General features: G+C 39.8%; 3 protein-coding genes across 3 annotated transcripts in view; all 3 read left to right on the top strand.

Moving 5' to 3' along the window:
* ifnphi4 (interferon phi 4) overlaps positions 1 to 384 on the top strand; it is a 2,005-nt gene extending 1,621 nt beyond the window's left edge. The window contains exon 5 of the mRNA XM_023407827.2: positions 286 to 384. Coding sequence (XP_023263595.1) covers positions 286 to 384 — 99 coding nt within the window. The remainder of the gene's footprint in view (positions 1 to 285) is intronic.
* A 3,525-nt stretch (positions 385 to 3,909) lies between these two features.
* On the top strand, positions 3,910 to 19,044 carry plekhm1 (pleckstrin homology and RUN domain containing M1). The gene is made up of 12 exons (XM_023407751.2): positions 3,910 to 4,110; positions 5,565 to 5,653; positions 6,844 to 7,085; positions 7,186 to 7,860; positions 9,410 to 9,911; positions 11,973 to 12,120; positions 13,964 to 14,950; positions 15,316 to 15,461; positions 15,718 to 15,911; positions 16,459 to 16,522; positions 16,617 to 16,774; positions 17,627 to 19,044. The coding sequence occupies exons 2-12, from the start codon at positions 5,600 to 5,602 to the stop codon at positions 17,736 to 17,738; spliced, it is 3,282 nt and encodes a 1,093-aa protein (XP_023263519.1). The 5' UTR covers positions 3,910 to 4,110; positions 5,565 to 5,599; the 3' UTR covers positions 17,739 to 19,044.
* Positions 19,045 to 19,975: 931 nt separating this feature from the next.
* LOC111656160 (kelch domain-containing protein 1-like) overlaps positions 19,976 to 25,036 on the top strand; it is an 8,370-nt gene continuing 3,309 nt past the window's right edge. The window contains exons 1-9 of the mRNA XM_023407762.2: positions 19,976 to 20,254; positions 21,055 to 21,125; positions 21,472 to 21,589; positions 22,934 to 23,046; positions 23,365 to 23,455; positions 23,722 to 23,820; positions 24,029 to 24,103; positions 24,643 to 24,701; positions 24,849 to 24,961. Coding sequence (XP_023263530.1) covers positions 20,153 to 20,254; positions 21,055 to 21,125; positions 21,472 to 21,589; positions 22,934 to 23,046; positions 23,365 to 23,455; positions 23,722 to 23,820; positions 24,029 to 24,103; positions 24,643 to 24,701; positions 24,849 to 24,961 — 841 coding nt within the window. The 5' untranslated portion in view covers positions 19,976 to 20,152. The remainder of the gene's footprint in view (positions 20,255 to 21,054; positions 21,126 to 21,471; positions 21,590 to 22,933; positions 23,047 to 23,364; positions 23,456 to 23,721; positions 23,821 to 24,028; positions 24,104 to 24,642; positions 24,702 to 24,848; positions 24,962 to 25,036) is intronic.

The raw sequence follows: 25,036 nt of genomic DNA, 5'->3' as shown, positions 1-25,036 counted from the left end.
AAGATTTATTTGAATTAATACAAAGCTGTTTTTAAAAGGATTTTTTTACCTGTTATTCATTTAGATTGGGAGCCACAGCCACAAGAAGAAGAACAAGAAGGTGCACATGTATTTCAAGAGACTCTCCCGCCATGTTCTCGAAGGAATGGTAAGTCTATCTATCTATCTATCTATCTATCTATCTATCTATCTATCTATCTATCTATCTATCTATCTATCTATCTATCTATCTATCTATCTATCTATGTAACGATGTTTCTAATAATAATATTCTTGTGTGTGTAGGGCCACAGCGCTGAATCCTGGGAGCTGATCCTGAAGGAAATCAAAAGCCATCTAATGAGAGTTGACCAGCTGGTTTCATCTCTGCTCACCGCCAACTAAAATCTGTCTGTCAGATTTACCATCTCTTCATTTATCTGGTTGTCTATTTATTTATTTAGCTATTTATTAATGTATTTATTTATTGAGTTGTTGTTTATTTATAAACAGACTGGTTGAACATATATTTTTCTAAGTTGATCAACATGCTTATTTATTTTTTAAATGTGCCCTGAGTAAATTGGAATCTATATTTTTTACATGTTGTACCCAATAAAAACTTTCAGCAAATGCAAAAGTGATGTTTGTTTAAATTCCTGTCGGATAAACAATTTTCTTTTATTTTTTACAAATATATACATACATATATATATACCATGAAGATAATCTAACAACAGAAACAAGCAGGGCTTCATTTTGACTCTGATGCACACTAAATTTCTGTAGCATTTTCTCTCTTTGTCCTGAGCTGTAGTTACAAGATTTAAGAAAAGTTAGAGAAGAGTTGTTATGAAATCAAACACAACACAGTTTATGGAAAAAAAAACAACAACTCTTGAGGCACCAAAGATGTCAGCTGAAACTGGACTTCAATACAGTGATACTATTGAGCACAAATCAACAGCAAATATATCAAGCATAAGAATAAGTATACTGCTGCACATTTAGATTGGGAGCCACAGTCACAAGAAGAAGAACAAGAAGGTGCACATGTATTTCAAGAGACTTTCCCGCCATGTTCTCGAAGGAATGGTAAGTCTATCTATCTATCTATCTATCTATCTATCTATCTATCTATCTATCTATCTATCTATCTGTCTATCTGTCTATCTGTCTATCTATCTATCTATCTATCTGTCTATCTGTCTATCTGTCTATCTATCTATCTATCTATGTAATGATGTTTCTAATAATAATATTCTTGTGTGTGTAGGGCCACAGCGCTGAATCCTGGGAGCTGATCCTGAAGGAAATCAAAAGCCATCTAATGAGAGTTGACCAGCTGGTTTCATCTCTGCTCACCGCCAACTAAAATCTGTCTGTCAGATTTACCATCTCTTCATTTATTGGCTTTCTATTTATTTATTTAGCTATTTATTAATTATTTTTTTATTTACTGAGTTGCTTGTCTATTTATAAACAGTCTGGTTGAACATATTGAAATTTTGAACATGAACATTTATTTAGTTGCTTTTAACTGGTTGAACGATTATTTTTCCAATACAATCAATGTGCTTTTTCTTGATTAATTTGGACTGAGCAAATTGGAATATTTATTTTTTACATCTTATATCAAATAAATAAATCATCTTCTAGCAAATAGTAAAGTGTCTGTTGTTTTATTCCTGTTGAGAGTAAAGTAGTAAATCTCAGTGTGTAGCTCAGTAAAAACCACACACTATATAAGACTTTAAGTTTATTCAGCTTAGAGACAAGTCCGCCCTGCTGCCTTTAAAATGTAAGTTAAATGAACTAAAGTTGAATAATTACTTCAAAGCTGTTTTATGAGTTTTGAGAAACAACTTCATTAAACTAAACATATTAAATCAAGTCAACTGTTTGCTCAAGCTCATCCAGGGACAAGAATCCGACTATTATATTTAATATCCCTCTTTATAATGTCACACAAAGCAAAGCTAAAATATCAATATAGTCTGTTACATATTACAATGCTCCTATATATTATTACCATATAATGATTATTAGAGGAAAACTTAGGTTAATTAAAATAAAATGTTCCCAGTTATTTTATCAACAGTGTTTTAGTACTTCTACATTGTGGAAATATACTGTGCAGCTCATGTTTAGTGATGCTATACTGCCTTTATTCAACAGAGGGCGCAACAGTACAATTAAGCCTATATATTGTCGTTTTTTCCTGTCCCTTGTTGAAGTTTGAAGTTTTAGTATTGATAGCTAAATATCAGCTGTAAATCAGTGTATTTCCAGTATGTAGTTGTGCCAGTGATGGGAAGTACATTTAATCTAATATTGTCCTTCAGTACAATTTCCGTTCTTATGTTACTTTTCCAATCAGTACTTTTTACTTCACTACATTTACCTGACAGCTGAAGTTATTTTACAAATTAAGATTTCAGAAACAAAACATATGATGAGTTTAAAATATATATAGTCATAAACTAAACATCAGAATTTTAATATATATTGACGAGAGTAAAGGTGAAATTATGATATTAATGGCTGCTTTAATCATTATATTTATCATGTATTTCGTTCAGTTGAATTTGACACGTCCTATTTGTAATTTTTTTTTCCTTTATTTTCACTTTCCTCATTTCTTGTGACTTGGTTATGTGTGTTTTTTTCTGTTTGAGAAGAATAATATGGCAAAAAAAGTAACAATAAATCTATAATATAAAAAAATGGAAACCAAGATTAAAATAATTCAAATAACTACATACATACAGCAGAATTATACACATTAATGCATCAGATAATATATATCACTGAGAGGGGTCAAGCCATTAAGTAGGGTATATTTACCTGCCAATACTTTTGTACTGAAGTAGGATTTTGAATGCAGGAGTCTAAAATATCAGCTTTGAAATACCTTTTTTGACTTCATTCCATCTTTGTGCAACACATTTTTTTCTAAAACAAACAAGTAAACAAACTGTCAGTTCACAAGCTGTGAGTGTGTGATTAAACCTTTTTTTAGCTGTGTTGTGAGACAGAAACTGAAGAGAGAACAGGGAACATAACGTCCTCACAAGTCAGCAAAAGCAACAACATCAGCACGCCTCAAAACTGTGCTGCCTTTAAGTACTGCTCGTAAACTAGCAATACCACTGTTGATGGAACTTGATTAGCAAGCAAAGCTAAGGTGCAGGTCTCAATTTATTAATGTATCATACATCATATAGGTTGGCTTGAAGAAAATACAGGAAATTAACTCGGTCGGTTGAGTAATATGAATGACAACAGAAAAATAAAAATAAACTGGGGAACAAACAAATACAGAAACAATAGGCCTACCTCTGACATTGTCAGAAGTAGGGAAACAGGGTGTGCAGGTAAGAACCAGAGGAGAGCCTGTGTATGGACTTCCCGCATATGGTGATTTGCTAATGATCATTAAGGAAACCCTCCATTTTTTGTTTAAATGGATAACAAAAAACATGATGGCTGCAGCGAACCCAACCCTAGTTCTGTGTAAACTACTCCTCATCACACCGGTCTCCAAACAAACCCAGACCTCAGCGAAGCAGGTAACTTCGCCATATTCAGATATGGGGCTAGAACGTTGACATTGACTTTGGGCACTGAAAACAAAACCTGAAATGAAGAAGTAAACAATGGTATTGAAAAACTTGTATTTCAAAAAGTTGTGTTGGAATTGAAATAAGTATTTTCACTGAACAAAAAGGTTCCACTGAAAAATAAAACACTTATTTTATTTCGATATTGACTGCATTATGTTGTGTTTTCAAATGTCAATCGTCATTTTTTTTTATGGCATAGAATGAACAAATATTAAATACTCGTAAAAAGTAGTTGACACATTTACGGTATTTCTGGTGAAACTTAAAGGCACCACGGGTCTAATCAAGTTCCCATGATGCATTTTCGTTCAGCTGGACGCTCGCGACACTTCTTGACAGAACAAATCTTTAGTTAACGCTAATTTCTGTGCGTTTTTCGACATTTTAACTGGAGCAATGGAGAGCGACTGCACGAATGACTGACTAGCCGACTGAGTTCACAGTCATTTACGGAGGATACGCTGCTGTCTTTGGACCTTAATGCCAAGTTAATCGAGCTGTTTCGGTAAGGAGGCTAGCTGTGTAGCTGTGTGTTAACGATCGCTGCTAACACCACACACGGGTTGATCTCGGTTTAAACCCTTAAATGCTGAACAAGCCGCGGTTTACACAGCTTGCTTTAGTTTTCTTTTTTTCTAATAATTACTATGTCTCGACTTGGTGTCGTCACACGCCCAGATCAAAGGCTAACATTAAAAGTGGCAACTTGCTGTTAGTTAATGCAAGACTGTTGTAAAGATTAGAAAGGAGTGTACTGTAGCGTTAGCTGTTTTAAGCATGAAACGGTCACAATACGCAAATAAACTGATTGTAACGCTACTTTACGGATTATACCCCTCCTGTCTGTCTGCTGTTTAAGTGATCTATTTTTGACAGTAGCTTGGCACGAAAGGTACAAAAGGCTGTGTGGCAGGCAACCTTAAGTGGCCTTTAACTTTCTTTATGGTCGTTTACTTTAAATGCCAATATAGCCGAATACACAGCAGAGGTGTTGTCAATAACCTGAACTAATGTCGATGTGAATGTTTGTCAGACAACACTCCGATTACAGATTCGCTATTTTATCACTGCACTCCGCAGTGTCATTTGGCTGCTCATAAACATTACATGTAGCGCATACAACGAAACGAGCGTGTTTAAATCACGTTTTCGTACTCGCTTAGTTGACTGACATCAAAAAACCGAAATATGTGTAAATGAGAACAACTATATTGTGAATTCAACTGCATTAAAACACAGTGTGGGTGAGCACAGAGAGCAGGAAGAGACAGAACGTAGGTTGTTTGTGTAACCTTGGTGGACACTGTGTTGCAGCAAAGAATAAAACTTTTCCTGTCATTTTTATTTTTTGACACCATGTCCAGACCATGAAATATTGAGTTGTTCAGCTGGGCTCTCTGTCTCAGCCCTTACTAGAGGCAGTTTAGTTGTTTGCTTAGTGAAATGAGAGCAAAGAAAAAGCGATTTAGCTCTTTTCATGTTGTTCAGTCGTTTCAGTGTGGACAGAGCTTAATTACCTGGCTGTGATTGTATCAGTTTATGGGTCTCACGTTGTTTGGACCCTGATTTCTTCTTTTTTTTTCTGATTGGGGAAGTTAGTTGTTAAGCTTCTGTAGCTACTTCCCTGCAGACACCCTCTTTATAATCAGCACCTCACATGACTCACTCAGAAGCGGTTACACACTGAAACCTTGAAATTGCAGATATGTCACAGAATACAGTCTTGTGATGAAGAATGTAATGATAGCTTGATGGAAAATATGCTGCTACCCTGAAGTCAGGAAAAAGGAGAAGAAGAAATCGTTTCCATCATCACATGTCTTGTTGGTCTGCCTGAGCACGCAAGCTTGCATTACTTGTTTATCCATTATTTGTGTAAAATGTCATTCCAACAGGGAAGGGGGGCTCAGTAGAGACAAGTGTTTTGCAAATGTCAAAGACATTGTTTTTATGTTGCAGTGTGCCATGTGGGAGTAAAGCGTCCCAGGAGTGCCATGCTAGCCACACAGATGCCAGACACGCCACCTGAGGCTAAAGATGTCAAACAGGTAAAACTACAAAATCTTTTTACCTTGTAGACTTCTCCTCTCCCTGGTTGTTTTCTGTTTTACAATTAATGCTGTACCTCTGGTGAGGGGGTCTGAAATTTGGATGGATTTTTGCTAATCAGGGTCAGGCTGTGACATTTAACTAGTGTATGTTGTAATTATACTGTTGCAGCTTTACTCAAAAGTGTTTACAACACTTTCAGCGCTGAACTTAAGTGACCCATTCACTTGCTTGTGTATCTTATTACAGTGTATTTAGAACAGGCTTAACACACAGTCTGATGCTTTTAAAGAGACAAGGCATGACTTTTTTTTTTTTTTTTTGGCAGAGGAGGGTTATAATATAATTATATTGGTGAATTTTATGTTTCAGGTATAAACAATGCTACCAGTAGACCACACTTCAAAATTTATTAGTCACATGCCAGGGTACAATGTACAGTAAGTAAAGCAGTGAAATGAGGGTCGGACTCAGCAGCAAAGCAGAAAAAATGTAATTTAATATTTTGGAAAATATTGCATATGGAGGGAAATATATACATTGAATATTGTCCCAAGCCTATAAAAGACAGCATCTTTTAAAAAAAAAAAAGTGCAGAGTGCAGACCTTGTTTGTTTAATAGTTGGCTGAATATACTGCATGTGAGACTGTTTTAATACAATGTATTAAATAGCATGGCTTTGCAGACGGTGTACAATGTACTGCTGAATTAATGTATGCGAGCCAGGAAGCTTGGGAAGAAGACGAGGATCTGTTACTGTGGAAATTTTATAGCCATGAAGCTCGATTCTTGCCAAGTCAAGCACTGTAAAAGAAGGGTACTTCAATGTCTAGTGTTGAGAACATGGAGATCATCTCGAGCCTCTCGAAGTGTTCTTATTCTGCAAGCTGTTGCATAACATAGGCTTGCTTGTTTTATGTTTTAGGCATCATATGACAGTAAGTTATCTACAGGCCACGTCTCATAACAGCACGGCCACTCACCTCGCTCTGTAGAGTGGAATGCAGAAACTGTCGGCTGTATTTTATACTGCATATGAAAATTGAGCTCTTCTGTCTGTTGTGATAACAGAAGTCACTGTCAGTTTGCCAGCCTGCTTCCTGTCAGAAGGGCACTCATTCGATTTGGCTCTAGAAAAACAAGGAAGCTGATTAATATTTCCCTCTCCCGTGCACCGTCACATTGTAGATCAAAGAGAAATTGGCGCAGTCGCTCAAGGCTCTGCAGAAGCGATATGTAACGTCAGATACAGTGGTAACCAGCGAAGATGGCGACGCTAACCTGCTGTGCTGTGCCCTGGAGGCCATCTTCATCCATGGTATCAAGAGCAAGTACATCCGCTCGGAGTCTGGGGGTCGGACTAGGAAGGGAGACCGGGGCCCCCTCCCTCAGCCGTTCTTCTGGAGCCTCCTCAAGACCGTCACCCACCGGTAGGCCACATATTTACAAATGTTAATAAAATCTCTAATGTGATAATTTTAGGTATCAGGATCATTTTAAGGGTCATCATCTTCTCTGTTAAATCCTCAGTGATGTCATCACAGAGCTAGAGAAGATCAGCTTTGTGGGCACGGACGTGGGTCGCTGCCGAGCGTGGCTGCGGCTCGCCCTCAACCATGGCCTGCTGGAGTGCTACCTTGCGTCGCTGTTTCGGGAGGACTCCGAGCTGCAGGCGCACTACCAACCCTGTGCCTTGCTCCTGAACACTGAGGAGCGGGAAGTTCTGCTCAGCTACCTCCAGGGTCTGGCCTCACTTACATTCAACCTGTCTTACAAGTCAGCAGTACTCAACGAATGGACCACCACGCCCTTATCTCTCGCTGGACTCTGCCCCTTCTTGCAGACAGATGCACTCGACCTGCCCCTTAACGGTGGGGATCATCCCACCTCCAAGTCCACATGCAAGGAATCCTGGGACACGGTGTCTCAGTCGTCGGGCTCATCTGATGCTCTGGATATGCAGAGGGGGTGCCCAGTGTTGTTGGTCGGGAGGGGATCAAATACTTTACAAGGGGGTAGGACTGCACTCAACTCATCTAATTTAAGCCTGGACACCACAGGCTCCTCTCAGCTCTCCTCCAGCTTGAGCTCTGACAGCCTCCTGCAGGGGCAGGACCCCCGCAGCCCGACAGGAGAGCAGTGGTCCTCGTGTGACCTGGACCTGCCCATTAATGTCAACATCAGCAGCAAGAGGCCACAGAAAGAGTGAGTTCATCTGCAAAAAACATAGACTAACACCAGCCTTATCTGCTGGTTTTTTTTTCATTGTCAACAAAGAACCATGAACACACACACTGTAGTTTATTTTGAATTAATCCCACATAAACCATCCTGTTGCTCACTGCAGAACCAAATGTGTACTAATCTGCATCTTTAAATAGCCTCCAACAAATGCACCATTTACTCCCGTTTGAGTAATCTTTTCTAAAAACTACAGTACCCTGCTGTTGTAGGAAATGACTGAGCCTCTAAGAATAATAAATAAATAGAGGGAAGTTTGGTTTTATTTCAGAAGCTGTTGTGAAAAGCCTTTGTTCAACAAATGTTGGTTTTCCTTGTGTGTAGACTTCTGCTCTTTTATGGTGTTGGACATTGTTGTCCAACTGTGGACTGGTCACTGTTATAGATCGTTTTATATTTTAACCTCCTCTAATGTCTGTGTTCTTTGTTTGAGGACTTGCTGCGTTGAATTGCCCCTTGAGGGACAATTATAATATCTTGATTTTAACTTAATTGATAACAAAACTATATACATGCATACAAACATACACATATGATGTGTGTGTGTGTGTGTGTGTGTGTGTGTGTGTGTGTGTGTGTGTGTGTGTGTGTGTGTGTGTATATATATATATATATATATGATCTACATTGAAAAAGAGACATCCATTGACTGTTAATAATTAAATTACAGTGAAATAATTACCTGTAAATAATGATTATAATCATAAGCCTGTCAGTGAGGAAGGTCACATGGTTTTCGGGCAGAATATCACTGACTATACAAAAGCAGCTCCTTTTAATTTACCATAGGTTAAAATACCATTTGGAATGACTTTTATAGATAGAGAACAGGGGTAAGGGAGGGAAGGACGGTGGGGAATGAGGGAGATAGAGAAAAGAGGGGGAGGAAGGGTGGGGGATGAGGGTGATGATGTTTGTTTTTGTTTGTTTCTGTCCTGTAGATAAAAATGGGAGGAGTTATTCCATGTGCCCCTGGTTCCAATTATAAAAGTCCCGTTCATTTTCCCATAGACAGCGGTGTGTGACTGACAGTTGAAGCACTTCTGTTGTATAGATCCACATGAAACTCTGCTGGTTGAAACATTAAAACAACTGTTTTAGAAAATATCTGGGTTTTACTGAAGTATAGAAGGTAACTACAAGCCCCAGCGTGCATTTCAGCAGGAAAGATTCAATGTGTGTGTGTGTGTGTGTTGGGAGGGTTTAATGCTGCGTATGTGCTCATAGCAGTGTTTGTAGTGGGGAAGTATATTAATATATTTGAGGCATTTGTGAAGATGTACTATCTTTACAGTCAAGATAGGGAAGTCAGAATGCATTGATAAGCAGACTAACACATTATTGGTTTTGGTCTTTTCATTTGATTTGCTGAATCTTTAAAATGTAATGTAAGCATTTTTTGCAAAGGATTTTCCTGTCATCAGCTCAAACGTTTTAGTCAAATCAGAAATGCACTTACTTAAGGAAATGGACGATAATAATATACTGTCATGACTTGTCTTTGTTTCTGCAGTTTACTGACTGAGTTCCGTGAGAGCAGGCACTGCAGTCAGGACTCCATGCGTGAGGACTCCTTTGTCTCAAGCACAGGTCCGGATCAGTTCTCGGAAACGGCCGTTTTCAGTGGTTCTGAAAGTGAAACCCAGGGTCCTGTCACGCCATCCCAAGACTTTGCAAACCAGTCCCCAGACTCTGCCCTTTCCGATTCAGAGCCATCACCAACCTCCCTCGAGCTGCCGTCGTCTGACGAGCACCATGTTAACCACGCCCCCTCAAAGGTGTGTAATGATGCCTCTAGTGAGTTCCGCTCGGACACTGAGGTGACCTCCACAGTGAGTGAGCCTGTGGAGTTTGTGCAGCCTGTAAAGGAAGTAAATGTGGAGACGAGCGAGCCTGTACGGAAAGAGAGGGAAGCAGAAAGCTCTGAGAAGAACACCGCAGACTCTTCTGTCCACCCAGGGCCACGGCGCTCCACCAGCATCCTGAGCAGGCAATTGTCCTCAGATTCTATATCGGTGAGTATATCTGCAGACAAATAGCTTTTAGTTGAAAATAACTCACACAGATGCAGAAAACAACAGGCCTTACCAGGACTTCATCTATAATAGTATGTGATTGAATTTCTCATCTGTATATTTTTATATAAACGTTCAATATTATTATTGATGTCTTCTCTTCACTGCAAATTACCTATAAAAAGGAGAAATATATAATTCACTTCCCTGCACATGTAGTGTCAGTTCAGTTTAGCTGCACCACACCCGTTTACATGACTTGTGTTTTACCTAAAAACTCATGTTTTAACGTCCTTGTTCTTCATCTGGAATATGAAACCACCAGATTTTGCGCACAGTCACACAGTGGCCAGAACGAAATGAAACGTGTTGCGCTGTCTTCCATTTCCATCCCACATCTCTAATTCCATCGCAGTTAGTTTTGTGGGTGTGGTCGTTTTAAGACAAGACTCAGTTTGTAAAGTTTAGTTTAGTCTGCCACACTGTTACTTCCTCATGGTTCTGTGCACTGAGGTAGCGAAAAAGTGCAGTGAGGCCTTACTCTTGAGTTTGTCTGTAGTTTCTACTTCTTAGAGTTCCACCATGCCTTCATCTTAAATTGAAGAGATACTTACAAATCCACTCAGAGTCAGATGAACAGTTCTTCTGTGGAGAAATGAAAATACAATCTAAGAAAATGTAAAGCAAGTAAATGTATTCAAGGGTCCAAAATCAACAGTCAAATAGGCTGAATCAAGTAACTCTTATCTAATGAGCTTTTTGCATTAGAATTCTAGATATACAAGGCTAGGAGGCACCAATATTGATCTAGTAATGAAACCACATTATAGTTGAATTATACTAGAGTTTTTCCGGTACAATACTAATATTGGAAATGCCTCTGATACTACCTAAAATACCTGATTGGATATCGCAGAGTATGTGAGTCTATGCACTGATCCAGTACCACATAATGTATTAATAAATGTTTTATTTTCACACCCAAATAAAACAGCAGGTTTCCTGGAAATCAATTCTTCTTTGCCACTCTTAAACAGTGGACGATTTCTGGTAAATAGTGTAACGTTAGCTGTTAGCAAAATGTTAGTAATTTGGCAATATGTTACACTGAAAAATCCCACCAGTAAAAAGGCAACATGTACAGTATGCAAGGATTTTATTTCAAAGGGTGGCACTAGTATTAGAACAACGAGTGTAGGAGTTGTCATTTATGCCTAGATTTTATTTATTTTTTATGATTGCCAGTCAGATCAGATAATAAAAGGAAGATTCTATGATATTCATGTATTTGTTCATTTTTTACAACTTGAGCCATGCCAGACAACAATGACAGCAATCATATCACATCCATACAGGGTTAGAACTATGCAGCTGTTAAAAAATATTAACTCAATGGTGTCAATCTGATACCATTGTGTTGAAGAAATTTACATAAATTTGGGTATCGAGTAGGAACAAATGGTATCGGAATATCTCTTAACTCTACCAACAGCAAAATAAACACCACTGATTTGAAGGAGCAAAGGTTGCTCACAATAAGTCAGTGATGATTTTACAGACAGGAAATGCAGAATTGCCCTCACTTACTCACTCACTGTTGCTATCTGGGTTTTCCCACTGAGGAACTTACAAATAGGATGTCTGACTTCTCCTGGAAGCCAATGTGTCATGTTGGAAAATTTATTTATTTATTTATTTTTACCCTCTCCTCAAGCCACTCAAGCAGATGAGATGATAAGTTACAATAGTCCTTCTGTGTTGTCTAAAATATTTGCTGTAAAAATGAAATCCTTTATTCTGTGTTTACTGTGCACATGATTTCAAAACAGGAACATCTCCAGGATATGTCACAGTATTTCCCAAAATATGTAACTTATAATTCTCACACTACTGATCCCAAAGACAGTGGTTTCTTCCGCAAACTAATCCTTGAATAGACTCAGCTCTGTTATGTTTTCCATGATCAGGACTAACTAAAACTCACATTTGTTGGAATAGCAACAAAAGCATTTTATTTCCTTGTGCGCTAGCTAAAGCAACTTCCTGTCACTTCCGCTGCAGCATTCCCGTTCCTGGATCTCGGAGGATGATATCTACAAGCCCCATCTGGAGGAGGTGTCAGACAACGATGAGACGCCCCCTCCTGCTCCTACGCCCGAGCCCAAGGTCTCCCAGTCACCTCCCAGTGTCGTCCATCGCAGGCAAATAGGTATTCTACAGCACCTCTGTGTTTTGAGTGTCTGGAACAATGATTTTTATGTATCATCACTGCATGGTGTAACATGCTTCCATGCACATCCTAATCTTTCTCAACTAGAGCTGAAATGAGTAGTTGATTAAAGGATTGACAGAAATGGGCAACTATTTTATTGATCCATTGATCGTTTTGAACATTTTTGAAACAAGAATTGTGAAAATGAACCATTCTCTGATTTTTAAACTTCTCAAGTGAGAATTTTTTGGTTTTCTTTGTCATTCGTCATTGTAAACTGAATGTATTTGGGTTTCGGACCTTGATTCAAACAAAACAAGATGTTTGAAGCCTTCACCTTGGACTCTTGGAGGTTGTGATGGAGGTTTTCATTATATTTTGACATTTGGTTGGAAAAATCTTTAGCTGTAATGAAAACTCTGGATTCAGAGAATGATCAGTTTATGGTGTATTTCTTAAAAGCTCCGTGTTTAATTCTGTTGTCAAATCAAGTCAATTTTTATTTGTATAGCGCCAATTCACAACGTAAGTTATCTCAAGGCACTTTCCAAATAGAGCAGGGTTAGACCTTTTCTTTATAATATTATTTACAGAGACCCAACAATTCCCACCAAGAGCAAGCGCTAGGTGACAGTGGCAAGGAAAAACTTCCTTGGACATAAGTTTCACTCAGCAAAACACATTTTGTATGTACTTGAGTTTGAATTCCTAAACAACTGCAACATTGATTTTACTTTACATCTGTTTCCTGGTGTGTTACTGCCCCCTGTAGATCAGTGGAACTGTGCTACTAGTGGTCAAAAACTGTAAACACACCTCGTGAGCAAAGGTTGTTACCAAGGAATTAAGCTGAAAGGTAAACAGAAATGTTCAAGTGTAAGTCAGCCAAACAGAGCAGGAAGTTCCTGCAGAACTGGAAACTTTGGAATGTGACTTTGAAACATGTTGCAGTTCAGGCCGCGCCCAAAATAATGCTGTCACAGCATCTAGCTGTTAAATGGGAAAACACCTGTTGTTGCATAAATGATTGGGCTGTGACCAGATTGCACTGGAATGTAATACAATTGTGTTTCTTGTGAGACGTCACCTGAATGAGTCAGACGGCTTATGATGAGGAAGAAACAAAGGGAAAGCAAATGTGCTGCTGCAGAATTTCCTGGTGAAAATCCACCAGGGAGGGAGCTGAGAAGGGAGATGGTGAGAGATGTAATCTAAAACTGCAACAGTGAATTATTGCGAGGAAGTGCTTGGACTATGGAGAATTGGTTGCCACACTGCACACTGTCAGTAGGAGCTGTACTCCAGGAACTACAACTGTATAATCTCATTACATGAGGGGCTTTTTTCACCACAGGCTAAAAGTAGCTCCTAATTAGACAAAACAAAAAAAAGGGAAGTGTCAGTCCTAACTGACAAAGCTTTGGGTCTAAGAGTAATTCAAGAACCTTTTAGTGTTAAAAGTAGGTTCTGAGAGATGTTAGAGGGAGTCCAGAGGACTCCTCAGTCTCTAAGAACTACTGTCAGTAATGTTCTGCAGGTAAAGCATCTCATTTTAGCAATTGTTTTTGTAAAAATATAATTATAATGAACATTTAAAACAATTTTTTTGCTGGATTCAGTCTACTCACCAACAGGAAACCTCCTCATAGCTTTGAATTCTGTGCTCACAACTGATATAATCAATTCAGTTTGTCGTTCTCACAGAATTATGATAAGCTTATCTTTCCACGGCTGTTTCCTGTAAATCCTATTCATAGTTATTACCATGTTTGTCTTGTGACTTTAAAGTCAAACGTAGTTGACTCTTTTCTTTTACTGTGTCCATCTGTCTGTCTGTCAGGGCTGTCCAACCCATTCCGTGGCTTGCTGAAGCTTGGTCATCTAGAGAGACGAGGTGCAATGGGAATGTGGCGAGACTACTACTGCGAGCTGTCGCCGTTCGAGTTCCGTCTGTATTTTAATGCAGAGGAGCGGATGTGCTGCGACAACTGCTCCCTGGTGCGATGTGAGGAGGCTCGCATCACCTCACCCGAGGGCCGCTTCGAGTTGGCCTTCCCGGGGAAGCGACTGTGCCTCAGAGCGGCCAATCATGGCGAAGCTGAGGACTGGGTGGACCGGATAGTCGAGGCTGTCAACAAATGCCGCCCGGCGTCTCGTGTTGATGAGCAGTGGGAGGTGCTGCAGCCATCCAGTGAGAACGGTGTAGATGAACGCACATTTTCATCCACGTCCTCCACCCCCTCCAGCCCTGAGAAAAGCTTATCATCTACCATCACGGGGACATGCGCAGGGCTGGAGGCACCTCCTCTTCACCAGGAGTTGGACTGGACTCGGACTGATGATTTGGAAACAGACGCCATCAAAGAAGCTGTTTTATACTTCTCTACAGATCCTGAGGCTCGGACATGGGTACCTCTGATCTTCTCCCTCTCCTTGGAGGCCTTGAAAGGCTTCCGGATACAAGGGGGGAGAAAGTTTCTGCAGCTCACCCATCCCATTGAGGAAATCCGGGACGTGGTGCCTGATGTCTCCCTGGGAGGACCGGCCTTTTTCAAACTCTTGACGGTGAGGAACACGCTTAGACTCAGGGCGGAGAACCCAGAGGAGGCTCGCTCGTGGAGGGCTTTGATCCGTGGAGCTCTGGACTCTTACCTGGAGAGCGGAGAAGATGAGGGCTCTGAGGAACCAGCTGCAGTACACATGGGGGTGACTGGAAATCTCTACAGACTGGTGCAGCACAAACTAAAAGAAAATGGAGCACTTCTAGTTCATCTTTGCACCGTGCCCTCGGAGAAGGGTCTGGACACTCAGAGCTTCAAATGTGCAGGTAAACCTGAGGTGTTACGCCTGGTTTGGTTCACTTTCATCACTCAAGCAAAGTTAGCTCAACTATGTTTACATTTAGCAGGTAAAGAGCCAGATATTTCCCTCAGGAGTTGGCGGGGATCAAAAACAGAGCTAAAAGAGGGAATTTTGGACTTGTGTTGCTTCACTATTTCACCTTAAAAGATGATAATATGTTAATGTTTTCTTCATGATTTGTTTCCAATACCCCCAACTGCCCAAAAATCAGCTCTTGCAGATTTAAAGTCTATTCGGGAGTGTGTGTTGTATGTTTGAACCTGGATGAATTTGTTTTTCTTGTGGTTGTGAATCAGAGGCTGAGATGTGCTTATTTTGTGTCATACACAGGGTGTCCTCAGCAGATTGGCCCGTCCCGGAGCAGAGCCAGGTTGTGTGAGTTCTCGGGCCAGTACTACTGCGAGTCCTGTCACCATGGTGACACTTCCATCATCCCTTCACGCATGGTGCACAACTGGGACCTCACACAACGAGAAGTGGGTGTCACACATACAGATCACTTCTTTACTATTTACTTATGTACAAATACAGATGGTGTTATCAGATATTGGAATGACACGTCAAATTCAGTAAAGGCTTCTGTTACATATCTGATCATTTAAAGCCAATACTGTAGGCACAATTTTAATTCTCTTTTGATGCTAATTATTCAACCACTGTATGCGCTGGTTTCACTTTAAAGACTGTTTCGTAAGTTAGACATATACTGTGTGTGTGTGTGTGTGTGTCCAGGTGTCTAAGAAGGCCCTGCGGCTGCTTGCTCAGGTGCAACAGGAGCCTCTTCTGAACCTGGAGCACTTAAACCCTGAGTTAGTGAGACACGCAGAGTCTATGGCTCAGGCCCACGAACTACGACAGAGACTACGTCTGCTGGGCGACTACCTGCTCACCTGCCGCAGCAGAGCTTACAAGAAACTCCAGGCCAGGTGTGTTCTTGGCGTTTTTGTGTTTTCTACAGGGTATCTGCAGCTCTTGAAAAGTCTTGAAAGTATTGGATTCAATTTAAGGCCTTGAAAGGTATTAAAGTCTTACATTTCTTGTATATTTTGTCTCTGTCGTAAATTTCTATCCGAACCATCAAACCTGTAGCAAACACTGGAATCTCTTCATCTTATAGTGGGCAACTGTCAATTTTGACAAAAGAATTATTATTTTTTCATTATTTATCAATATTTTTTAACTGGTAAACCCATGTATGAATTATTTTACACCAGTTAACATTGAGTAAATATTTATATAATTAGGAATTATTGTTACATGCTGCTGGCAGTTACTGAAAAAACATGATATGATGATAAATAATTATAGGCCATATTGTCCCTACAGCTTATCCATCATACTTTTTAATTCTTTTATTTCTTTTATGTAGTTTTAAAAGGTCTCAAACTGAACTCTGCAGAAACCCTTTTAATATTTTTGCATTATTTTATTATTATATGTTTTTGTTCTTTTTTTTTTAAATTGCCTGTGCAGAATGGGGCAGCGAACGTACCTGTTGGAATCAAGCTACCTGTACAGTGTCGCAGACCTACGACAGGTATCCAGCTGGCTCGGTTATGTTGTTACTTCACTAGTCCTCTGCCTCCTTGAAATGTCCTAATACGTGTGTGTCTGTCTTGTTGTTTTTCTAGATAGCAGATGGCCAATATGCACCATACCTTATGACGCTGACGCAGTTTGCCTCCAACCACGTGTTTCACTGTGACCTGTGCACTCAGCGTGGCTTCATTTGCCAGATATGCCATGCTGATGACACCATCTTCCCCTTTCAGTTTGATAGCACCACCAGGTAAGTTATCCTGGACCACCTTATTCCTGCTTTCACCTCCTCCCTGTTTTCCTCACCCCATTCATTCATCCCCAAAACTGCTTTTTTCATTCACAATATTTGTTTCAATTCAAAGAGCCAACAGTTGATGAAAGAAAAGATAATGTCTAAAGAAAAAAGAGACTTTGGGACCAAAAATGTGGCCGAACAATCAGATTTTTATCTTACACACTCACTCCCACTGTTTAAACCATCTGTGAGTGTCTGTTTTTCCAGCTCGCAGTTTGGTTGCCATTATTTTCTGGTCTTCCTTAGTTACTTTTAAGCTCCTCCCACTGACATCAAACATCAATAAATTAAAAAAGTTTGTCTTTTGCATTCTGAGTCCCAGCTACATTTTAACCTTAGAGTTAGTGCTTGGTGTTAAAAACATGATTTTTATAGGCATTTGTGTATTGGCATTAAACAAGCAAATTTTGATTGTTACAGAGAGAAGTCATGTTCCTTCAGCTTTGAAAAAAATAAATCTAACAAATAAACAATGAAAAAAACAAATCTCTACACACTGTTCTATGTATTTCTTTTTATGTATACATTTACTGTATCATAATTAAGTGAAACCATATATCAAAGGACAATTACGTAGCATTTGGTTTTTAAAACTCAATTGATTTTTCTTCATTTTGTCCTAATTTTTTGCAATACTTATATTAGATATGTATTATATATAGATATATTACAAAAGACATTTACTGGATGCATAGAAATTGTTCATTATTACTCTTTTTTTTTTCTCTGGATATGTTCTAAATCTTGTGTTTATTTCTTCATACAACATTTCTTTTAAATACTTCTTTTATGTCTCTGACTCAGGTGTAAAGATTGTAAAGCCGTGTTTCACCTGGCTTGTAAGGCTCCCGAGGGGTCGTGCCCTCGCTGTCTACGAATGAAGAAATACCTGGAGAGGGATCTTAAGGAGGACTGAGGCCAGGCAGCAAGACGGCGATGAGGGAAGGGGAGAGAAAAATAATGGAAAACAAAAAACAAAATCTAGCTTTTACATGAAGTAACCTCAAGTGCAATTATGAGCGCAATTAACCTGCACTAACTGAGCATAAAACTGAAGACGAACGTGTAGGAGCCACAGTGCTACAGTAGCTAGACTCTTGCGCTAATTTAGAGGTGCGTCGAGCCCCGTGATGCTGACACATTGCAGCCAAATGTTACTGACTTCAATACCTCTCTGAATTCTGATTCAGCCACGGCATCAAAAAGGAAGGACAGGACACCGGTGACGGTTGCTGCCAAGAAGTGGATCCAATACATTTTCATGTTGTGGGTTTTTTTTTTTTTCTTTTTTACTTTGTTTCTTATTGTGACAGATACATTCTTAAGCATCATGTTTACCAGAAATGCTCTATCCTGCATTTTTCTTGGATGCACAAAGAAAAGTGGCATATTTAAATGTAACACAGCAGTGAGACTGGGTACTGTACACGCAGAATAATAAAAACAGCACTTGAAATGTTCTAATTAACACATTTTGATTGTGCCTTCGTTTTAATTTAAGCTTTACACTATGTTCCTCTTGGTTTGTCCCTTTGACAGGGCCAAAAAGCATCACATAGGCTGTTTTTTTTTCTTTTATTAAATTGCCAGAACCATAAGGTGAAATTACACTGATTGATACAGATGCTCCTATTTGTAGAAATCTGTCACCAAGAAGACTTTGTGGAATGTTTCTTGTGGTATATAACTCAAGTTTATTTAAACTTACAATCAGGCATTGGTGTGTATGATTTAAGATCCAGCTTTGTTTTCCTAAAGGTTCAGAGGGAGTAAATAAATTATAAGCATGTTGGTGCAAATTAAGATTTTTTTGGGGTGGTTATTATTGGATTTCACAATGATTCTGAAGTCAAAACATATTTTGCACATTTGCACTTAGCTATGACTGTTATGGATATTTCAGTTATAATATCCTCCAGCATGTGAAATTACCCCTAAACTAAGCAAGAAACCCACGTTTCATTTTCACCTCTTCAATATTTCACTCTGTAGAGTTGAACTCTATTTGAGATTCATTTGTGCAGAGAACAAAAAAAGAAAACCACTGAAGGTTTACTTATCAATTCATTTTGATATATGCAGAACATATCACTTGCAAGTGGCAAGTACAGAATACTGCAGTACCGTTATTCCTGGTTTGGTTTGTTTTTTTTCATTGTCATCTCATTTAGTATGTATAACGTATAAATGAACATTATACAATAAAATAAATGTCAGTGTCACATTGTGTTCTCTTTTGTTTAGGACAGTTTTAGACTAAAGCTGAACTGGATTATAGATCATTACTGTGAATTTCATGGATGTGACATTTTCTCTTTGGTATTAATGCTTTTCATGCTCTTATTTTTTTGTTCTAGTAGGTGGCTCAGACAAAAGGCTGCCAGCATGCTAGTTCACTTAGTGTGGGCTAGATAGGTAGATGGAAGTGTAGGCTGTGTTGATTGCTGAGATGAGGTAGGTCATTATCACAAAACTGCCACAAAAACACACAAAAGTCCCACAAAATGACTAAAGAGACAGAATATGTCCACAAAAAGAAGCTAAATGACCATAAAGAGACACAAAGGGTGGGGGGTTGCTTGTTATTGGGACATTTAACTAGTAAGCAGGAAAAACACAGGTGCAACTAATCACGTCTAATCACATTACACTGCTCCCTTGCTCAACACCAAAGCACTGGAACTGTCTCATCGTTAATATGGTTATAAGTTTCACCTGTTTGTGTTTAACTTAATTTTATTGGTGTGATTCAATTTTACTTCATTAGATTCAAACTGCAGAAGTTAAAAAGAGTAGAAATATAGTTATATAAAAGCCTATGGGTGAAATTTTAACTTCATTATAAAGCGAAGCAACCAACAAACACATGAAGTTGTTCACATGCTCCGACAGTCAATAATACTTTAAATTAAAGATTTTATAGATGTGTGCAACTTGTTTGATGTTTAACAAGTTGAAATGGTGACACACACCCCCCCCTCCCTTAGAGCACTATAATTTGCTGATAGAAGTAAACTCGCCTAACAAAGAGGATCACGGTAATGGGAGGAGTAAACAAGGACAACAAGCCTGAAAAACACGTTTCACAAGGCGCCCAGTTCAGTCGGCTTCTCTCACTGCGGCTGGAGCGGCAGATTAAGTCTCTACTCTCCACCACCACCAGCTCCACCAGCAGCCTCACATTCCTGATTCCTGTGAGCGTCCGCTACCCCCCCACCCCCCCGCTCCACTCCACTCCACTCCACTCCACTCAACGCTGGTAACCATTTTACTTGTTTTTATTTGAGCCGTGAGTCAGACAGTCAGAGAGTCCGGGGACGGGGGCGAGGGATGGATGCTACCGAGGGAGACGCACCGGTGAACCCGCAGGAGAGGAGCAGCCACACGGCGTTCATAGACAATAACACTCTGTATGTGTGGGGAGGCTACCAGGTAAGAGACGTCAGGTACCTGCGCGAGGAGCCACGTCACGAGTTAAACAAGCTATTTAAAGTCTCCATTGTGGGAATTTCATGTTACTCCAAATAATCATTTAACGCTCATATTAGGAAATGAACTATGTTCTACTTATCTCAGCTGCCACTTTATTAGGTACACCTGACCTCAACCAGTGCAGTGCAATAAAAACTCTTAAGAGGTGTTGATTCAACTTTATGGTTGAATTAAATGGCATTATACTAAAGATGTGCATTTTGTTGCCCCTTTATTGATATAAGTGTGGTGGACAAAATAAAGGCACCTCAGCCTTCAAAGCAGCCATAAAATTGAACAAACACCCTTTTTAAATCAGTTTGAATTACAACTGAATATTATGTAACCTTCATGAAAATACAATTTATTACAGGGCTGTTGTATTATACTGCTTTGGTAGGTGTATCTAATAAACTAGCAGCTGCATGTGGAGACCAATGTTAACCTAGAAAACATGCAGGAACATTCTCAAAAACAACTTGTGACCGGATCCGTCTGTGAAACCTTCACTTAAGGAACATGTTTCGACAAGAAAATGTGTCTCGCACTATATCTTGTTGCATCCTGGTTGTTGCTATAGGTACCATATCAAAAGATGCATATGAACATGAACAGTAAAGCAATATTTTGATATTTCGGGTGTCAGTTTTTAACCTGGAATCGTGCCACTCTTGCAACATCTCTGGTGTCTTTGTTCAGCAGATAAAGGCACAAGTACACTGTGTTTTCATACGTGACTTTATCTCCATGTTCCCTCACAGGTGGTCGCTCGAGAGGATGTCATGTTGCCCAGCGATGAGATATGGCTCTGCGATTTAGACAGCGGGGCATGGTAAGATAGAAATGCGGCTGTTTTTATCAGCTGAGATGAACACTGTCACCCTGACCCTGAACCTGTGGATGTAGGCCTAAGAGTGTGTGTGTTTCTTCTGATAAAATTAGTTCTTTAATGGTACAAACAAGATACGGTGACCACAGACTTGATTTAAAAACAAATAGGGTTAAAGAGAGAACGCCTTGTTTTGCAGGCTCATTCATGTGCTAACAGCTCCTGTGTTTGTTTGCTGAGACCAAAGCCACTCCCAATTTTTTATTGTTTTACATTTCCACGTGTGTTTTATATTTACAAGTGTTCAGTTCGCTCTCTCTTACCACCCTTCTTCTTTTCTGCGTGACAGGGAGCGGAGGGAAATCACAGGAGACATTCCCCCGAACTTAGAAGGCTTCTGCGGCTCCCATGTCAATGGCACACTCTACATTTTTGCGGGATGCGACCCCGTCGGATACACCAACCAGGTGAGTTACCGTGGACAACAAGTCATGTTGTGTTGTTTGTTTAAAGCAGCTGACTCCAGCTTCGCCTCGAGTGTTGTCATGACAGTGGAGTCACAGAGCTGTGTATCCGGTTTTTGCTGAAAGATAACAATATATTGTGAACATGATACATCGGGAGCGCCTGGAGGAAGTTTGATTACATTTGGCACAAATGTTCATTTTGACTCAAGGATGAACTGATTAGTTTTTTGTGGTCAAAGGTCAAGGTAAGTGTGACCTCACAAGACAACTCAAGAATTCATACAATAATTATGAACAAAATTTAACACAAATGTCTAATAGGATGACATTTTTTATTATTTTTTTTATATATATATCTCCAAAAGGTCAACTGTGTCACTGTGACATCATATTGTTCTTAACATACACTTAATACCATCTATTATCCATATCGCTTATCCTTTATGGACGCGAGCCAATCCCAGCTGACATCATGCGAGGGTGGGGACACTTAATACCTCTTCTCTACATACTGTATGAGTCCGGACAGACATGGATGTAAACTGCAACTTGACTGCATTTAGTTGTATATTTTTCTTGTACTACACAAAATGTACAAGGATATATTTAATTTATGGCTACATGGACGAGAAACAGCGTTGCAGCTTGGGAAATGGGCTAAAATCACTTTTATCCTTGTCTCAAGGGATGTTGGTATCGAATCGTCCACCACTTTGGTCCAAACTGCACAAAAACCAGTGCGTCCTGCTGCTATTAATTGCCACCAAACTGCAACTTGTCTGCACGATCATTGCTGATAACAATTCAAAGTGAATACATGAAGGACTTTGAACTATTGCAATGTCCTCTTTAGAATAAAAATGTCCCTTTTTTCTTTTTTATATTTAACCTTTATGGCTCTTGAGGTACGTGATCTCTTTTTTAGGAGACCTGGGAGGCGTAAAGAAATGAGCTTGACCCACTGAAAACAGTTATAATCTTCATAAAACATGGCTTGAATGCCTGGTATGAAGGCAGTGTTTTCAAATGGAGCTCATACCAGACTCTGTGGACACTGGAGATAATCCAGCTTGATCATCTGGCCTGATAAATGTTTGAAACATGTGAAAGCATGTGACAGACAGGAAGTTGAATGAATGAATGAATGAATGTTCTTAGTCTTCAGTGCAGTCCATCTGATGAACACATAAATTACAGTGAGTTTGTGATCCAGCATTCAGAGTAAAACACAGAGACTGGTACACACTACTTGAGCTTTTCTCTCATAGGGTTTTTATATAAAGCTTATTTGATTATATGATTCTCCATTAGATGATCTGAGGAATTTAACTCTCCTGTTTGTAGATGTTCAGTGTTGACCTCACAGGGCCGTGCTGCTCATGGAAGAAAATGACTGACACCAAGGGAACGACGCCGTCGCCACGAAACAAACACTCGTGCTGGGTACACAGAGACAGGTAAGTGTGTGTGTGTGTGTGTGTGTGTGTGTGTGTGTGTGTGTGTGGAAATCCTGACTCCACACCGCTCCACACAAACTGCCCATGAAGAACCAGCTGAGGCGTCCAGCAGCTGTTCACACCCTCAACATGGCCGTCTCTTCCCCCTGAAGAACTAATCATTGTGCATTTTAATTTCACATTCACAAAAGTAATTTAACAGCTAAAACATATGTTTTGGAATTTAAATAATGCTCATATTCATTTTTTTTTATTTGCTCTACAGCTTCCATAGTTTCACATGTGAATTAATGAAGGAATCCTTTTGTGTTGGTGCAGATTAATCTACTTTGGTGGATATGGATGTAAAACCATTGGGGAGGTGCGAAACACATCATCGTCAAGCTTCGTCGTGGAGGAGATGTCCTGGGTAAATAATAATGATAATGATACAGAACAACAGCAGCTGGATACAATATTACTTATTGAGTGTTTTATGAAACAGAATTGTTCTATAAATCTGAGAACAAGTATCTCTGAGCAAGACCAACCACTGTGACCAAAACGTGAGGTGATAATCATCAGTTATTATGAGATGTGATGATTTAATTTATATTGTACAACTCAAACCCATGAACGCATTAAGATTTTGATTTTTCCTTTCTTTTTTTTCTTTTGTTTTTCTTTTTGTTTAAGACAACAATTGGAGACACGTTATTCAGGTGCTGGGGCTGGAACAATGAAGTCAATGTTTTTGACACACACACTGCTACGTGGAGCATGCCAGAGACTCGAGTGAGTAAAACAAAACAAGAGTCTAATATCTATCTAATTTATCTACTTTTTTTCTTTATTTTATTCCCTTGAGCTTTTACTTTCAAACAATAACAATACAGACTGACGATCTTGGACTTTTTTTTTATATGATGGCCACATGAATTTGATGACATTTACCAGATGTGTTTATGGTGTAAATGTGGTTTGGCTTTGTTTGTATGTGCAGGGTCCGGCTCCTGGCCCCAGAGGCTGCCATGCCAGCGCCCTCCTGGGGAACAAAGGTTACATCTCTGGTGGTGTGGTGGGTTGAGAAGCTTATCTACACTGTAACCGTAAACACTAAATAGCCAAAAGTATGTGGACAAGTATGTAGCTTTGGTCGGGGGCTGTTTTTTGATAGTTTAACTCGGCCTTTCAGTTCCAATTAAGGGAAATCTTAATTCTGCAGCAAACTGTGACTTTTTTTTTTCTTCCCAGACAATAGTGCGCTTCCATCTTTGTGGTAACAGTTTTGGGAGGCACTTTCCTGTTTCAACATCCCTTTCCTGTTGTGACGTGATGACAATGCCCTTGTGATCGAAGTCAGATCCTTAAAAAGTGGTTTTCTTTGAGTTTGGTGAGGGAGAACGTGACTGGCCTGCACACAGCACAGAGCTCAGCTCAAACTGACTGTGAGCCAGGCCACATCCCCTAAGCTCATGTGGCTGATTTTTGAGCCGATACCTGTGGAAAGCGAGTGTCTGGACACTTTTGGCCATGTAGTGTATCTGTAAACAGGTTGCGGTCTGTTTACTATACGCACTTAAAACCTAAAATGGGAGTGTATGTGATTGTTTACAGGAGACAGCAGAGTTGGACCTGTTCTGCTTAGACCTGGAAACCTGGACCTGGACTCAATTGTAAAACTCTCTCTCACTCACTCACTCACTCACTCACTCACTCACTCACTCACACAATAGATAGATTTCATTTCCACAGCTTTTCTTCCTCCAGTGATTTACTGACTGCCCTCCCCCCTCTCTGTGATATATATTACACCCCACCAGTGACATCTCCTCGTCCTGTTCACCCCTGGGGCGCTCCATGCACACCATGACGCCCATATCGGATCACGCACTCTTTGTGTACGGAGGTCTCGGCATAGACGGAAACACTCTCAGTAAGTCTCCGGCTACAGCACAAGTATCGGCCTCTTTAGTTTCTATGTTTAAGACTGCGTGCCCACCCCCCACCC

The sequence above is a fragment of the Seriola lalandi genome, unplaced genomic scaffold, assembly GCF_002814215.2.
Source record: "Seriola lalandi dorsalis isolate HSWRI2012SDOR001 ecotype SW California unplaced genomic scaffold, Sedor1 jcf7180002054346, whole genome shotgun sequence".
Classification (NCBI taxonomy): Eukaryota; Metazoa; Chordata; class Actinopteri; order Carangiformes; family Carangidae; genus Seriola; species Seriola lalandi.
Note: the sequence above shows the minus strand (reverse complement) of the source record. Positions and strands in the feature narration are given on the sequence as shown.

Excerpts from the sequence above, each read along its gene's own strand:
- plekhm1 (XM_023407751.2), top strand. The coding sequence starts at position 5,600 with ATGCTAGCCACACAGATGCCAGACACGCCACCTGAGGCTAAAGATGTC. Across the intron at positions 5,654-6,843 it reads AGGCTAAAGATGTCAAACAG|ATCAAAGAGAAATTGGCGCA; the intron begins GTAAAACTACAA and ends GTCACATTGTAG. Across the intron at positions 7,861-9,409 it reads AGCAAGAGGCCACAGAAAGA|TTTACTGACTGAGTTCCGTG; the intron begins GTGAGTTCATCT and ends TTGTTTCTGCAG.